The following is an 18613-nucleotide window of genomic DNA, read 5'->3' as shown; positions in this document are numbered from 1 at the left end:
TTCGTATCAGCGTCAACACAATTCTAACCTCTTTGCTTTATTAATAGTGAAGAGAACTGAATGGTCTCAAAAACCATGTCACTGGCTCTATCGTCTCGTACCTTGGCCCTAACTGCCACTTTAATGAAAAGAAAAACATTCATTCAATAAACCATTGTACAATTTAGAACGAGATTTTAAATGAAATACGAAAAAATATATTATAACAAAAAAGATGCATTAGCTCATAAAATTTTCAAAATTAATTTCGAATATTATCCATCTTTATTATTTGTAAAAAAAATTAGGCCAATTATATCATTCGAGCAAGTATACGCACGAGATATTTGTGGGAAATCAGAACAAAACCCCATCATTAATGGATTTTTTCGTTCATATAGTCAACTTCATACAAAATAAAAAAATCAATAGAATCGAAATCCATAATCCCATGCTCAATTTAGATAATCTTTATAGATAAGATCTTCAATCAAATAAAATCTCAAACTAAAGTAAACAAGACATAGTATAGAATATGTCAAATATGCGTATAACGAATCTTCTCATCCATCGGCTTAAAACCTTGGCTCCGGTAAACTGCAAGATGTAAAACGTCATGCAATCAAATATAAACCGATACTAAAGACTAGAAAATGCAAACAATTTCAAAATGTACATTAAAGGCGATATCTGCGCTTTGCCCCAAATCCGGCCTCATTACCGGCCCCGGCCCCCGCCCCAGTCCCGGCTCCGGCCCCCGCCTCGCCCGGACAACGTGATATGTGCGGCGGCGACCTACACAACAGTACAAATGAACACACTATAAAGTATCTTATAGTTTATAATCAACAAGACACATATTGCTAGATTCATTCCACCTCCAATATATCGTTCCACAGAGAATTTGCTTAAAGATATATAGAGACCTCGTAGAACAATAATTTATTACAACTTAGACAGTCGTTAGGCCTTAACATTAACAATATACAGTTATTATGGCAGATATCAACAACGAATTTAATATTTTCTCTTTTTATACTCAATACGATACCGACGTTTTTACAGAAAAAAAACTAAACAATATACATGCAACAATAGAACGAACCGCACTCCGGCGTCGCGACCTCCCCTCACAGCAAATGGCACTCTACGGTAAGCTCAGGCTCGCGTGCCGCCCGCACTACCACCCCTTTTATATTATACTAAATAATCCTAAACCCAAAAATATCCAATCACTTTTTTGCCGACCACAGGAAAAGACGGGGTCGGTACGAGCGCCGCGTACCAAATAAAATAGTGAGCAATAATTTGAACTGGATCCTGTGAGGAAGTCTTGCACTGGGGCGGGCGTGAGGCGACGCTAAGCGTACCCGGGTGGGTCCCACGAGGCCGTCAATCAGGAGATGTAGGGCTGCAGGAGGTAGTAGAGGCAGGCGAGCGCGATGGGCAGCAGTAGCGCCAGACCGTGCGAGGCGTCGAGCCGCAACGGCTTGTTCTGCAGGGTAGCGAGCTGGGCGGCGAGGCGCGCGCGCTCGGCGCACACCTCCGCCCACTTCTCCTTGGTGCGCACCAGCTCCTCCTCGAGCGCGTGCAGCGTGCCGTTCTGCAGCGTCACTTGCAGACGCTCCTCGTCACCCAGCCGCACGTATTCGCCTCCGAGGCTCGTGTCGGCCTGCGGCGGTTCGCTGGGGCCGCGGTTGATCTCGGTGGCGGCGGAGTCCGTCTCCTCGTCGTCGTCGTAATCCAGCTGGAACATCTCGTCGATCTCCGCCGAGATCTTGGTGGGGTCGATGGGCGCATCCAATGCGGGGTCGGGGCGGGCGATGCGGTCGAGGCGCTCGAGCGAGCGCGAGGTCTCGATCGCCTTGTCGAACGTGGCGACGTCTCTGTGCAACGAGGCCTGCAGCGCGTCCACCTGGCGCTGCTTTTCGAGCAGCTCGGCGCGCAGGGCGGCCACCACGGAGGTGAGGTCGTCGATGTCGGCGCGCGTCGGCCGGAACGCGAGCTCGGCCTGCAGCTCCGCCGCGCTACAGGACAGCCGTTGGATCTCAGCGAGGTTCGCCTCCTCCGCCACGGTCGACCGAGACAGCTGGGCCTGCGATGACATTTTTATCACAACTTACTTATGATTCACAACTTTCTCATCACAAAAATGTTAATGGTTGTCAAATTTTTAACGTTAAAATGGAAAACTTTATTATGTTCTTATTTTAATAAAACTTAAACTACAAAAGTTGTGTTTTATTTGATACACAAACTGATGGATAAAGGCAGAGAGCGTACCTGGAGGTCAGTTATCTTGGCGCGGTACGCGGCGGCGTCCTCGCGTTCTGCGGGCGTGGCGGGCGCGGCGGGCTCCAGCTCAGCCTCGGGCTGCGCGGCGAGCAGCTCGTCGCGCACGGCCCGCAGCTGCTCCACCTCCGAGCTTGCAGCTGACACGCGCTCGCGCAGCACGCGGATCTCCTCGTTCAAGCCCGCCATCACGCGCAGGATGTTAGCGTATTCCACGCCCGCTTTGCTCTAATATTTATTTAAATTATTGTAAAAAATAAATATACAGTTTAGCATTCATCGAAAACTTTCTAATAGATTATATGTCCTAAATAAAGAGTGTCTTTACAGCAATCAAGGAACTAATGAATGCTTTCTAGTGGTTTAGGAAAGTATAAAAGGTAACACTGGGATTGAAAATTGGACATATAGCCTGTCGCGCCCCCTATATCAAAGGTAACGTATCATAAATTTATTTTACAATAATGTGTAATGTGACTAACAGGTGATTCCTCCCTGTTGCTGGAATCGCTGTATGTGGAGTTGGCATTGTTGTCGGAGTGCAGCTCGCCGTCCACAGGACTCGCTGACTCCACTTCGTGCTCTTGATCTGAAAATTTCAATCAAATTCGATACCGGTACAAAAAATACCCAATAATTTTGCAACATGCATCAGCTACTTTTGGGTCAAAGTCCCGACAAAATTGGTCCAGCTATAACTAAGCGTACTAGCAGAAAAAAATTGTAAAAATTGGAATTGGACTTATCCAAGTTTATTATTAAATCCAAGTTATTACTAACCGTGGTTAAGTCGTGACTGCTTTTCGTCATCAGTGCAAGTATCGGGCTCTTCGGTCTTCTCCTCTGCGCTACCGCTGACTCCGTCTTCTGTTTCTTCTTTCTCTATTATGTAGAAAACATTACATAATTAATAAAAAAATAAAGTAAACATGTTTAAAACTTTCCTTCAGTAGCGATTTATACATGCTCACCTTTATTATCCGAGTTATATAAATTATTTTTCTTTAAAATTAATTCGAATTCTTTCGCTGATTTGCCTTCTGCTGATATCGCTTTTATGCCCACCTGAAAACAAAGGATACATGAAACATTTATGTTTGTACACAATGCTAAAGACGAATAACGCAAGTAAAATTATTTAGTACATATGAGTAGGGAACGATTTACTGAACTTATATGTTGTTACTCTTGGCAATGCAATCCATTTCGGCGAAATGTCATTAGGTCGAAAACTGACCATAGCAACTTATATATAATTCAACTAAATAGCATTACTGTGATAGTTCAGTGCCACACATTAGTTCTTAAGTGGGTAGTGAATTTAATTCCTTTACTGTTGCAGTCTAAGAGGCGAGGGGAGATGTATGGGGGAGTGTTGTACCTTGTTGAGCAGCGGCTGTGGCAGCAGCAGCTTGATGTAGTCGGGCAGCGCTCTGACAGCGTCCTCCAGCGAGCCGGCACGCCGCGCCTCCGACACCTTGTTGCTGTCTGTACTCACCACCAGCATCTTCGCCTCGCCGTTCTGCACCGAGCACTGCAACACATATACTTTACACTAAGAATTATATTCAACAGGGGGTCGCCCGGAACTTAGTCAGTGCAGAATTTAAAAAAATTATAGTACGCCCTTCGTTTCTAAGATTACCCGTAACAAACGCGGCTTTGGGGACAGACATACAGATTGGTTTTTCGTTATATACGAATACATCGTGCATTACATACAGGCACTCCAATTTTATAAGCATGTATGAATAAATCAATCGTTACACCTCAGACGGGGTAGGTAGGCTCAATGGATTTATGAATATATCTTGATTTCTTGCATAACATTTTTCAAAAAAATTATGGCGTATTGCAGTAATTTTTCATCTACCAGAGAAGGTATCTATGGAATCGAGTTGCACGCAAAATACTCTTAAGCCCTGGAATTGCTTATCTAAGCTCCTATAACTAGTCTATAATAGCTTAAGCTGATTCTTGTTTATTGGTAAAAGCTAGTTATGTGCATGTGTTGTGAGAAGTACTGACGGTGAGCGGCAGATGCTTGCGCACAGCCTGCTCGCGCTCCTCCGCGGCGGCGATGGCGAGCCGCGCCGCGCACATCTTGCGCTCGCACCGCGCCGCCAGCTTCTGTCATCACAACAAATTCATATTAATACAAAATAATATTAGAAAAACTAATAATACAAAAATAAGAACTGTTATAACAGTTTAAAGTTGCTAAAATATATCGTTACCCGTAAATTATTAATTACTAGTAGCTGCTCGCGACTTCATCCGCGCGAAATTATAAAATCTTGTAATATATTCTATACCACCGGAGCTTCCCAACAGTGAAAGAATTATTCAAATCATTTCAGTAGTTCCGGAGCTTATTCAATGCAAACAAACAAACAATCAAATATTTTTCCTTATAACGTTACGATAGACAGATGCAATCAAAGCAAACATATTTCCGTAATTTATCACGTAGTGTTGGGCGCATTCCTCTCAGTTGTATGTGTGGAGGGGAGGTGGTATGGGGGGTGAGACGTACCTGCAGCTCAGCCAGCGCGTTGTTGGCGGTGAGCCTGAGCGCGTAGTTGTGGTGATGCAGCGCAGCGGCCTCGCGACTGCGCCGCTCCAGCGTCTCCTCCAGTGCCAGCCGCTGCTCGTGTGCGCTGCGCAGACTCTCCTGCGCCACCTCCTGCACCGCCATACGTGTGTTATAAACTCTACTCATATAAGCCACTAACGCAGTGTTAAATTATTAAAAATTGATTAGTTTTTCATGTCTTTTATTGATCAACTAGAAAGAGAATTGTCTTATTAAGATATGTATAAGTGTTTAATATATCCGTATGCTAGTGACTTGGAATCTCCATTGTGTCAATTTTGAAAACTGAAATTAATTTCCGATTCGTATTCGATTATTCGATCGTTAATCGATTATTCGATTCATATTCTTTCAGGAACATCAGGACGTCATAGCCTGACACAATCATAAATTATTTAAGGTCCTATTATTTTTTTTACTTATTTACAGAAATATTCCATGAATTTTGTCGTAGTATTGATGTTACCTGATAGTTCCTTTTATCAGTAAGCAGCTGCACGACGTGGTGCTGCTCGGGCTGCTTGCCGGCGGCCAGCATGGCCTCCAGCGTGTGCACGCGCGTCAGCAGCCGCTGCTCGCCGACGAACAGCTCCCACGAAGCCTGCGCGTCCGCCCGCGTGCGCTCCACGCACTCGCGCAATGTGCGCAGCCGACCCTCCAGTGATGCCTCGCGCTGGATTGCTTCCTACATATAAAACAATACTCAAATATTACTAATATTATAAATGCGAAAGTTTAGATGGATGGGTAGATGTAAAACATAGTCTGGAGCAACACATAGATAGTTTTTTTCAAATTCAGCGCGGACGGAGTCGCGGGCGATAGTTAGTAACAAATAAGACGATATTTTCGATAAGGACTTAAAATATAGTTGATTGTGAATGCTTCTGTTTAAAGTGCAAAGATAAATCAACTAAAATCTATATCAAATATCTTATTGGTCAAATTTACAACTGAGATGTTTACCTGTACAAAATTATTAAGCTCGTACAACTCCTTGAGATGTAATGGCGTCGTCATGGTAGGGTTGAAGGAGAGCTTCGCCTCCTTGCCATCTGGATGGTACAGTTTGAGTAGCGCCACCACCGGCGGAAACGTGTTCTAAAATATTCAATTAAAAGAAATTATAAAGAAAACGAAAACAAAAATTGGTATGAACAATTTGAAAATTATTGTATTTTAAAAATTGTACATTTTTTTTTTACAAAATCACTTTATATATCGTTTATATTACCTTTTCCGAATTGGCAGCATTCTCGACGACTGGAATGCCGAACTGGACCACGTCGCCGGAGAACACCTCCTGCGGCTCGAGCTCCGATATTGAGCAGCGCTTGTTATTGATAAATGTACCGTTGCTGCTCTGGTTGTCCTGTAACACGCACGCCATCTACTCAAGCCGGGTATCGACTGGAATGTCATACAGACAATCAAGCTGCACAAATTGTTTATAAACTATAAATGTTTGTGTTTATCAGCAACAAAATTCTTATGAATACAAACAAACAATCTTCGTATACTTTGATTTGGTGTTCTAATTGCTTTATTTTAAAATTACAATTATCAAGTAAATATAATACTAAAACGACTATGATACGCATATAATTATAATGCAAGTATTTGTTTTAGTTCTGGAACCAACGTTCGGATCTAGATTATATTTATACAAGGACTATGAATCAAGATCGTACGTTATTGCGTCTCTAATTTTTTCAAGCACCAAACAAAGAGCATATCTTACTTCTTATGCAAATCCAATCTCTAAATGCAAATGTTTGGATGGATGTTTGTTCGAAAGTATATCCAGAACGAATGAACTGATCTCGCTGAAATTTGGCATAGATGTAGAATATAGTCTGAAAGAACACATAGGCTACTAATTAAGTTTTTTTTTTAGTTCCGCGCGGACGACGTCGAGGGCGACAGCTAGTCAAAAATCGTTTCGACGACTCATATAGTTTTAGTTAACTAACTCGCACTTGGACAGCGTGGTTAACTATGGCCTAATAACCCTTTATTAGGGTAGGTTCCTAGCCCCTCGGTGGGGACGCACAGTGAGCTGATGATGATACAATTTTAGTGGGCTAAACCATCAATCATTCTAAAAACTATAAAAATGATAACTGCATTAAGGATGTTAGTTCTCTGCCATTTTTGACGTTAGTACCTGTATCTTATCATTGCCAATAACAACCAAGGTGTAATTAAGTATAATGACTCTTGCACCATACATTACGCTGATTGTCGTGTGAGAGATTAAATTCTTAATGCTTTCGTAACAATCACCATATACATCGTTTCATTTATGTGTCATTATGTCACAATGACCATAGTAGGGGACTTGACCATCTCCAAACGTGGAGTCGGTGAGAACATACAAAGGACAGAAGCTTTGACATTTCACGAAGGTTATGCTAGTTTCACACGAGAGCAAAACAATGAGACGGTAAAACATAAACTAAACTCAATATTAATAGAATCTACAAAGCACGATGTTAACAAGCTTTTAGTATAAAACGAAGTTTATAAGGACCATGACAAAACATTCCAAAAACGGTCAAACATTATATGTCCACCCACATAATTAAAATGTTACATATTATTGCTCAATATTGGTTCATATTCGGGCCAATGACACCCACACTATATCTTTACACAAAGATACTCAGACAGACAAAGAACAGATAAAATCAGACGCATAACATTTGAATTGCAATCGTGATACATAGAAAAGCATTACAGGAATGTTACATATTTTAAGTATCTGCTATCTCTGGTATTTTTAAAGTGTTTGAAAGAGACGTCGATATATTCGGAATACAGGTATAACGACAATGGAGACTGTAAGTAATACTAATACATTCCGTAGGCACAGACAGCGCGACGTCTCTAGAGCAATACTAATGTCTTCAAACGACTACTATAAAATATTATACTAACAATAAATCGATAGTAAAACATTTATAAGTAGCAACCAGCTTCGGATTCTATCAGGCATGTAGTCATAAACATAGCAAAGCCTCGCTAATAAAATTTCTCCACATAAAGAATTAGAAAAAACGAATCAGTTTTGACAATATTTTTAACAGAAATTGACGCTACGGTTAAGAGTCTTGGTCACGGTCCGCGCGGAATTGAAAAAAGTAATTAGTAGCCCATGTGTTATTAAAGGCTACGTTCTACAACTATGCCAAAATTTAGCAAGCTTCATTCAGTCGTTCTACGTACATCCATCCAGCTGAATATTAGCATTTATAATATTAGTATGATTCACCAGCTCCACTTATAATAGTCATCTCTGGGAGAATTTAAATTTGTAACAAAAGTTTATAAAAACGATCGATTTGAATACACAAATGTAAACAAAGTAAGGAAATGTATCTTAGCTCGGATATTATAAAAGCAAATAACGTGCGGACATTATGTAGTTAAAACAAAGAATAAAAATAAAACTCATTGTACGCTAGGAGAGCGTCATCAAATCATTGCAATGCTACTCTGATAACGACCAATCAATGTCATCACACGGTTATAGACGCAATTCCTCGTGTATGTATCTTTGTTTCCTAACTAGGTACATATTTAAATGTTTATAGAACATCCTGTACGCAATCGAGTACTTTTAATATATTTACCGTGGGTTTCTTAGACCAAAATCCCTGTTTAAAACATATTTTTATCTCTGTTTTATACAGATTGTTATATACATTTCGGCATCAAAAAACCACGTTTAATGAGACAACCAAAATTAACAATTGTGCCATCGGCCGATTACAGACATCGTCAACTCAGAGTAAAGGGAGAGAGATATTATCCAGCAAACCGTTAATGTTTTTAAGACAATAACAACACATCTATTCCATTAATATAACTTATGTACAGAATAAAAGCAACATAATACGCATAATTGGTGACGCAATAATTTATCTGTGGTATTAAAAAAAACGCATAACTACTTAATAAGGCTCTACTTAATTACATGACTCTGCTACCACCTGTTGTATGGAGATATAATTTAAACAAATAGCATTGGACATATTATTAATATAATAATAAATTGTAATGCCTATTTATGACAAAACATAATGCACACAAAAACATAAGCTTTAATACTGAAATTAGTGAGAAGCAAATATTTTTTTCACTGTGGTAAAACATATTACGTTTACTAAATCAACTAAAACAGCATTTAATTATAGTTAGCACAATTCGACGTTGAGAATAAAAATATTTTGATAATAATTTACATATTAAAAACCTTTAAAAGATCAAACAGTTATATGCATGTTGACTGATCTAATCTTTACTAATCATGCGAATGTTGAGAAAAAAACATAGTTGCTAATAATAGCACGCGCATGTTTTCCTCGGTTGCAGGCAAATCACGTATCGTAGATCATCTGAATGATTAATTAGGTCCGGATGACACCGGCACGTTCGCACATCTTGCGACAATGGAAACACATATAATGTTTTAATTTAGTTATAATTGTTATCCGATATCTCGGGAGACAATGGAAATTTCAACGATTCAATGTTATGGGCTACTATGAACAATTAGACATTTAAAAACTTAGCAGAAGACGTCGAGAGGTTGGAATAAACTAAAGATTCATATCAGTTTATATTCTTCTATAGAACCACAAGCTGCCGCCCGCGTCTACGTCGGCACGAGATTTAAAAAAAACTTAATTAATGGCCAGTATGTTCCTGACTATATTCTACAGCCATGCCAAATTTCAGCGAGATTCATACAGGCGTTCTGGAAATAAATTCTAACAAACATCTATCCATCCATCCAAACATTCGCATTTATAATATTAGTAAGATAAGATAACATACGACCTTCATTAACTAGGAATATAAAACAAAAATCTACGAGACCTTGCAAACTTAATCCTTGTCACACGCTTATTTTAAAAATAAAGCCATTAATTTGGTACATAATCGTCATTACTATATAATAAACTACGACAGACTTGAGTTATCTGATTACAGTGACATAATTCTTATAATATGGATGGTAGTTAGATGAAGATATTAATTTAAACCTCATGATTTCCTAATTTCAATTAATACAAGACCAATTTTAAAGGTAAGGACTTACTATTTCTATGATTCGGAAAACGCAATATAATAGCAATACAATATCCTCTTTAATATTAACATTATAAGGGATGTCCCATGTAAGACATCGTTACAACCTAACCAACAACGCCAGAGTGTACATTTCAAGCAACAAACAATGCTTCATTGTATACTTCCGAAAATATCATTGGCAAGCAAGCAGCGTACGAATTAACACCTACGTTTTATGCGCAAGCATCTACATTATAGTATTAATATGTTTGGTCTTCAATTATCAACCAAATCCCTCGTAAATTAATATTCAACGCATAGGAGTACAATCTTACTAATATTATTAATGCAAATGTTTGTATGTTAGGATGAATTAATGTTTGATAGAAGGTAGCTCCGGTATGGATCTCGATGAAATTTGGTATAGAACATCTGGAAGAATATATAGGTTACCCCTATGATCCCAGAAATGTGCACGGTTCCCGTAAGATACGTTTGACAGATCGAATTGAAATTTGGCACAGATATAGAACAGTCTCTAGTAACACATGACATATCATTTTTACTTTTATTTAATTCTGCTCAGACGGAGTCGCGGGCAAAACCTAGTATTTTAATTTTTACGCGCTAAGCTTAAATTTTGATTTGCCAATAGCACAATGGCTATGGATATCCGATCACATGGTAATAGGTTTGAATTCTGCGACTACTGTCCTGAGCCATATCCTAGCAAAAGTCTAGAGCTAAGTTGGAATGGCTACAAAATCTTAACGAATATTCAAATAATCTGGTTATTTAATAAATTATTTAATTATCTATATTTATAGAGGTATTTAATTGACACTTGGTATAATGTAGGGTCAATGAACTTTCCAGAAAGGACAACACGTTGTTCATTCTATAACATAAATGGTAGTGCCATCCAGTCGTAGCAGTAAACCGTTAATGTTGCAGTATGTTCCACAACTTATTACGGAGTAACCGTGGATTTCCACTGGTAAAACACCCGTAAAAAAACAACGAGAGGGAAGAATATATTTTTAAAAGAGAGTTTCATCAAAAGTAAACTGTATAAATAATTTTTTATACAATTTCTATTAGATTCGTTGATTGAACTTAAACATCTCAATGTTTACTAAATGTATGTAATAATTTATTGTTTAATCTTAGTATTACTTAAAAGGTGAATTTAGATTTATCATATGTATTTACTATTCATCCATCAAGTCTACAACGAGCGCTCGTAATATTTACGACGTATGTCCTAGAAATCTGGCAGTGGGCGTATCAAGTGAGAGTGGACCCGTTACCGGCCTAAACATAGATAAGCCAATTAGGTTCTTTCATAATAGTTACATGCGAGCACGGATGATGTAAGATACAATGTTAGGGCACGTACACATTAACCCTATTCATACACACATTGTAATTAACGCCTAGCAAAAAATGTTTTTTTTGTGGATATTTTTTACAAAAGTAAAGAATGTTATTTTTTTTATTTAAATATTTTTTGAGATTAATATGTTCAGAACTATATGTTACGATTTGCAAAGTTTACATTAGAACGAACGAAAGAAAGAAAAACGTATTTCATTGCGCATAAAACATATAAATTTAATATAATAGTGTAGCAAAACGAAGCCAGATCTTAGAAGCACTTATGACCTCAAACGACGATACGATAAAATAAATTTGAGTTATTTGAATCCAAATTTATCGAAAATGTTCAATGTACAGACGTATATAAAAACTGTTGATTTACGGAGACGTTTTCCGGTTTTCGAAGCATCGTCTGGTGTAGATACAATAAAAATAAAAATTCTAAACTAGTATGAACGACATGGGGAATATTTGGTGTAACACCACCCTTAAATTGTACATCCCCGTTGACGTCAATTTACGTTCCGGTGTAAATATTTCATTAAACGTATTGTTTTTGGATCAAACTAGGATTGTGCACAAGGTCGATGATACCGTGAATGTTACAGAATTACAAACATTACGAAATACTAAAGCGATTGTGTATATTTTCGTTACGTATTTTATTATTTAGTTATCAATTCGCATACATTGTTTACATGGAAATAGTTTTCAAATAAATTTATAACAATAATTCTATGTGATAGACCTTATTGGTCATTCAAACTTAAAACCAAAATTAAATAATAAGTGATCGTATCAGCTTTTTGAAGCGAACAAGCCCAACGGTTAGTAAAAAGGGGTTTCGGCGGAAAAAGATTCTCTTTCTGTGCGTCTCCTTCTTCGTCGATTATTGGTAGGTTGCAATGCATTGGCAATTGCAATGTATATGGGCAGTGGTCGATTCACTTTCGGCGAATTCAGGTGGCATCATGCTCGTGTGCCATCTTATTATATAAAAAATAGGCCACGAAACAACTATGGCTACCGTTTACTTTCAAGTCTTGATATTTAATGGGGTTGCAAAGCAAAATTACAAACACAATATTAAATTCTTCGTAACGTACAACAGTTAAAGAGCTTAGTTAGTAATTAATATTTAAAATAAAATTAGAGGGATTAATAAAAACTTAAGATGAATGTCGCGAAAGTTTAATCAAAGCCTCATTACGTAGTAGGCACGTAGTCTGGGATTACATTGTACAAATAAGAAACCTTACAAATATAAGCGATTAAAAATTCGCTTAAGCCAGAACTTGATCCGACAATTTAATTGCTAACAAACTGCTTAGGAAACAGTATACGGAAGGAAGTTACGACTCGCCCTTGTATGTATACGTACGTAACATATTTTCACCTTAGAAGAACAAGCGCCTACAAAACACTAACGTATTAAAATGAATATTCAAATTCAATGTTCTTTGTTATGTTTACGTCTTGAATATTTTAGAGTTACTTTAGTATAGAACGTGTTAATATCGGAAAAAAAAAATTGAAAATGGTCCTAGTGACGTTTAATTAAAACGCTTTGACAAAACTTTACCATCAAACCGACTAGCATATGCGTAAATATATGTAGATTATATAATTCTTTGTATTCAATTTACACTGCGTGGAAAATAAAAACCTGAGCTTGTGTATGTAAGAGTAACTCACCACAAGATAAAAGTGTCCTTTGTCATAGTAGAGAGTTGCGTGGTGCCGGGAGAGGACCCTACATTCGAAGATCGTATTCGTCGGTGTCGGCGTGGCTCGGTATACATTGCGTCCGATCTGAAATAAAAAAATATAAAGTTACACAATAATAATAATTTTACGTAAATATTAATCTCCAGAATAACAAAAACGATTTTATCCCTAAAATTATAACTATATAAGCAACAATAATTTTATATTAATACCCATTTTAATAAAATCAAAAATTCATATCAAAGCCATCCCTATTTCAGTCCAAGATTTGATATAATCTAAAACATTTCTTTTATAGACAATAAATAAATATTGGACAGTTATCTGGATTGGTACTCTTTCCCGGGCTTTTTAGGTTCATCTTACTAATATTATAAATGAGAATGTTTGGATGGATAGATGGATGTTTGTTTGAAAGTATCTCCAGAACTGCTGAACGGATCACGCTCAAATTTGGCATAGACGTAGAACAAAGTCTGGAAGAAAACATATGCTACTTATTTCGTTTTTTTTTTTAATTCTGCGCAGACGGAGTTGCGGGCGACAGCTAGTTACATAATAATGCAATCACTTGGTTATTTTACCTATGCCCTTTAATTTACCCGATTCAAAAACTAATACCAGCTAAATATTAAAATTCATATGCATTTTTGAATCTACCGTGTAACAAATTGTTCAGATGCGGGTACTCTTGTTAACGATGACCTTATTCAATAAATTGTCAATTTCGGCATTACTGTCGTCCGATATTGACTCAACTTGCAGCAGCTAATCTCTCTGTACTTTACAGGCTATATACTCTATATTTTGGGAAATGTGGGAAGGAAATAAATAAAATAAGTCCCCCAACACTATTCTACCATGGGACGTTCAGACATACGGCAGTCCATTTGTAGGTCATGTTCCGAGCGTTCAAATGAATAGATTTGAATCGTCATTCCTTGTAATACAACAAAGAATTGAAGCAAGTTATCAGCATCAGTACAAGTATGACGTGACTTCGAGAATAGGGTGGATAGGCATCTAAACTAGCGCGTACAATCTTTCGGCTACATCACCACTTAACAACAAGTAGGGTGTTCAAGCGCTAACTTATTCATTATAAATTAGCTACACCCAGCTTACATTGGATTAAGTAAGTTAAGTGGTCAAACGGATATTCGCTTGTTTTACGCTAATTTGCACATTGCGTATTGTTCAGTAAGTAATGATTGAGTAAAAAGGACGCTTGAAATAACAATAGTGTATTAAGTATGGTGTTAAGCTACAATTTAGTACATTTTAGCGTGAAAAAAAATAGTAGTTTAATTATTCTATTCTTTCGCTTTCACAGTGATGTAATAGTGAAATATAGAAGCATATAAAATTTATAAGCACTACTGCAGTCATGGACGTGCAATTATTTAATGATAAAATGATCATGCATAACTTTCCGCATTAATCATAGCATTTTACTGGTTTTAGCGCGCTACTAAAAACTTTCTCGTAGTCGTAACTTTTAAAAACATATGCCAAAATTAAATACATGTATTTTTATATAAATAAATTCGGTCTTATGTATTCAAAATCATCATAATATCAGTCTCAGGACGTCAATTCATAGCCCTTCCTCCCAATTAAAGTCTTTGACCTTTTTCATTACTCAGGCCACAAGAATCGGAGCATCAGACCCACTTATTCAAGACCGCAATGTCAATAAACTGTAACAATTTAAGCATGTCTTCATTTAATACAAAAAGATCCTTTGACTGGTAGTAACAAAATACAATATGCAGCAAAGAGGTGGCATGCAATTAGCCTACGTCGTTTTGACTTCATTCATTCCTATTCATCTGAGAGTTATCAGGATTGGAACCGCTATCATCAGTGCTGTATCTTTTTGTTGGTCATATGGCAGATATTGAAAAATATATTTCATGCCAGTTGCTCATTCGCAATTACCACTACTATATTTGCGAAGACGTTCCTATTTTAAAAAGGTGTAAAAAAATAAGAAAAATATTGGAAAGAAGGCTGTATTATTCCTTCACGTGAACATCTAAAACTTTTACTAAACTGACCTTAATCATATTATTTGGAGGTAAAACTAATTAACGAGCTCTCATGACCGTTTTTGTTTACGTAATAATAAAAAAAAATTATAAAGATAATATCAACAGCTAACAAATTCTAACCGCAATATCAGCAACATGTTAAGCGGATATCTTAGCCAACCACTATAGTATTATTAACATGAAGCGCTTCCCGTACTCGTTGTGCACACGATAAGAATCGACTTCCGCTGCGTCGGGGTAACAGATTCCATGTTAGAAATAGCACAATTTAATCTAATTAAATTTAATTGCCGATTGACAATTGAACGTCTGCGCGGGTCACGCTGACTCAGACATGAACGCAGCCGCACGACCGACATGACAGACATACAGAATAAGTTAATGCAGCCATGACATGAACACGACAATGCGAACTTCAAATGAAGTATTCAATATTCGCTGTGTGACCCTCCCCTTTGTTTAACGCGTTCAGAAATTCAAAAGTACTTTTCCCATTAAAAAGCTACATTATCCCTGAGTAAGATAGGCTACAATTGTTTATAGACATTTTTTATTCCCCTGGAACAAAGTCGAGAGCAAATACTATTTGCTGGTAATTTTTTTTATTTTATAAAATGGAATATGTAATAAATGTGACTAATATTATATTCTCCGGTCTTAATCATTTTATTTTGCATTATCTATTTCCTTGTTCATCAACATTAACTTATGATACATTACAAACAATAATTAATCAATATTTTTTTACTGACAATATTTAAAATAAAATTGCAAGTAAGGTTACATAGAATTCATCACGCAGGATACCCCCTAATTTGCATAGTCCCATTTCCATAGAGAAAACATTAAATCATTTTTTTTTATATATATACTTTTATTAATTAAATTATTGAAGACTACATATATACACTATTATTTGCAGTTTAAATAACAAAGGCAGCTAAGATGTATTGACCAACAACATAAACCTAAATAGAATTGGACCAAAGCAATAAAACACATTAGTCGAATGCACTATGAACATAAGATAAGTCCACATCAAACCAAACATTTTGTGGGTATAGGAATAGTGATAAACACTAGAAATATTGGACAGCAAACAGATAAATGCTTATCAGGCATCCACTTCTAAAACTTTAGATTAGAATGTATCAAATTCTTGGCATATGGAATATGGGAAAGTATTTTACAATACATGTGAAAGAAAAGTATAAAATATTACTTTGCTTCCATTGAGTAGAAAAATTAAGCAATATTATTTAAAATAAGATTCTAACTGATACAACACTTATTAGTAAAAGGATTTTTAAAATCATTTCAGCTACTTCTAGGGTTCTGTACCTCGTAAGTTAAAAATTGAACCCTTTGGGACCACTGTGTTGACAAGACATCTGTCTGTTAATACTTTTTATAGTTCACTATGAATTTCCACTTATCTGCATAACATCTCACATATAACAAACATCTGTATAAAATCATCTTCACTTTCATTCTCCTCAGTAAATGTAATTTTGCAATAGATACCCACACTTACTGATATCAAAACATAAAACTTATCTGTTTATAAATAAAATAGACTGCTATTTGGGCAATATTGAAACGATAAATGCATTTCGTATTTACAGAAAAAATAAATTTTGAGTATGGACTTGAGGAAGCACTGTCTCTTTTCACATCACAAGTCTATGGCATATTGCCAACTTTTTCTCTATTAAAATTGACAATCTATATCTAGAAAATTATCTCACTATTTACTACTAACAAATAAATATGATTAGCAAGTATGCTGTCTATAGTATTTTTTGTATCTCATCAGCCCTTTAATAATTGCTAGATAAAGGTGAACCTCAATACGTACCATATTACATATTCATGTCCACTTTTAATTTTTTTTAAACATTATACTAAAATATTAAAAGCCTATCTCTATAAAATATTAAGTATTTAGAAAATTAATATCAAAATATTCTGAAATATGTAAAATTTAAATCAAAGAAGGTACATCATGTGATTCAATAATGATTTAAAAAAATGATTGCCATTTTTATTAACTTTATATCAACACAATAGTCTTATTAGATAGTTTACTTATAATTGCAATTTAATTAATATACTGCATATTGAATGAGCATTGTTTAACCTTCATCAGCATAAACATAGTGTTACAAAACTATTGGTTCAGTTAGCTGCTAATTATACACAAGGATGTTAACTGCATTACCAAATCTACAAATATTTGTATGTTTGCTAGAAATATTCTAAATTCTAGTAAGAAAACTATACCTAAAACTGTTACATAAAACCAAGAAAGTGATGACTGACAAATGTCTAAAATGTAGTATTATTGTTGTGCTCCTTTATACATATTAAACCGATAAAATTATTATTGTACTAATTACATCTGACATCAAATGTATGCGAATTTATGACAATATTTACCTTTATGGGTTGTTCCAGTGTGACGCGTCTTTCGTCAAATGGCAAGGAATTTGAATGAGGAATAAATATAGCTCGCGGAACTCCTAGCTCCTGGTTATTAGGAGGTTCCTGGCCAGAAGTCCAATTGTAATCCATGCTTTTGATCGTGTTCATTTTTGGTTTAACTTTCTTACTCTTTGCTATCACCATCGCACACACCACTCCTAAGAGTCAACATCCGTGCTCCGTTTGTGATGTGACAACGACACATCGATGATTGGATCCAGTCTAATCACTTACTGCATGGTGAAAGGAGACCACTATCCACTACCATCTTGAGTATTCACTATTCTCAATTAAATATAGTTGTATATTATAATGAAAATAATACTAAATATCCAAACACTTAGACAAACATTTATAAAACTGCAAAAATGAAACTTGATTCCTTTCGTCGCTAAGCCGTTCTGCCAAAAGAATTTAACAGTTTTCCAAAGAAATTCAATAGAAATTTTACGTTATAGTTAGAAGGTAGGATGTAAATATCACAATTCACATACGCCCATATATATTAAAACATAATATTAAGAGGGCGTTGATCGAAATTATCGTTCGAAGAACTTACGAAATGGGCGCACGAATCGGACATTTGTTTTGTTGAGTTGGGTACCATACCATCCATATCGTTATAGCACTTCACTTGTTTTAACAGGTGTTTTATAATCTGTATCGAACAATATTTCTATGAAAAAAAAAATAAGTAAGGAAGATATTTCTAAAAAAATGAAGGAATTTGTAATATATAACAAATTACGTTTTCCGGTTTCTATTTTTGTTGTAACCCGTATTAAACTCGTGCGAAGTATTCTGTTAAATTTTAACCTATACGTATTTGACTTTTAATGACAGGATCTGTCAAGTATACCGCGTACTGTACACCAACAATACACCACTGTCAATAAATGTTAATGAACAATAGGCTCACTTGCTTGGTCATATGAACGTTATGTATGTTAACATAAGTGTCGGTGTGAACTGTGAACCTTGGACTCCACTGAAGTGCCATTTATATTAATACCTATTGTCA

General features: G+C 36.3%; 1 protein-coding gene across 1 annotated transcript; it reads right to left on the bottom strand.

The window, feature by feature from the left end:
• On the bottom strand, positions 1-18275 carry Slmap (Sarcolemma associated protein). The gene is made up of 13 exons (XM_013309583.1): positions 17548-18275; positions 13022-13138; positions 6102-6239; positions 5834-5968; positions 5334-5552; positions 4808-4957; positions 4300-4401; positions 3653-3805; positions 3243-3336; positions 3052-3153; positions 2754-2860; positions 2263-2499; positions 1-2074 (listed from the first exon to the last, which is right to left on the bottom strand). The coding sequence occupies exons 1-13, from the start codon at positions 17734-17736 to the stop codon at positions 1376-1378; spliced, it is 2442 nt and encodes an 813-aa protein (XP_013165037.1). The 5' UTR covers positions 17737-18275; the 3' UTR covers positions 1-1375.
• Positions 18276-18613: the final 338 nt, after the last annotated feature.

Source organism: Papilio xuthus, unplaced genomic scaffold (assembly GCF_000836235.2).
Source record: "Papilio xuthus unplaced genomic scaffold, Pxut_1.1 DF827777.1, whole genome shotgun sequence".
NCBI classification, from domain to species: Eukaryota; Metazoa; Arthropoda; class Insecta; order Lepidoptera; family Papilionidae; genus Papilio; species Papilio xuthus.
The sequence above is the reverse complement of the archived record's forward strand: the minus strand, read 5'-3'. Positions and strand labels throughout refer to the sequence as shown.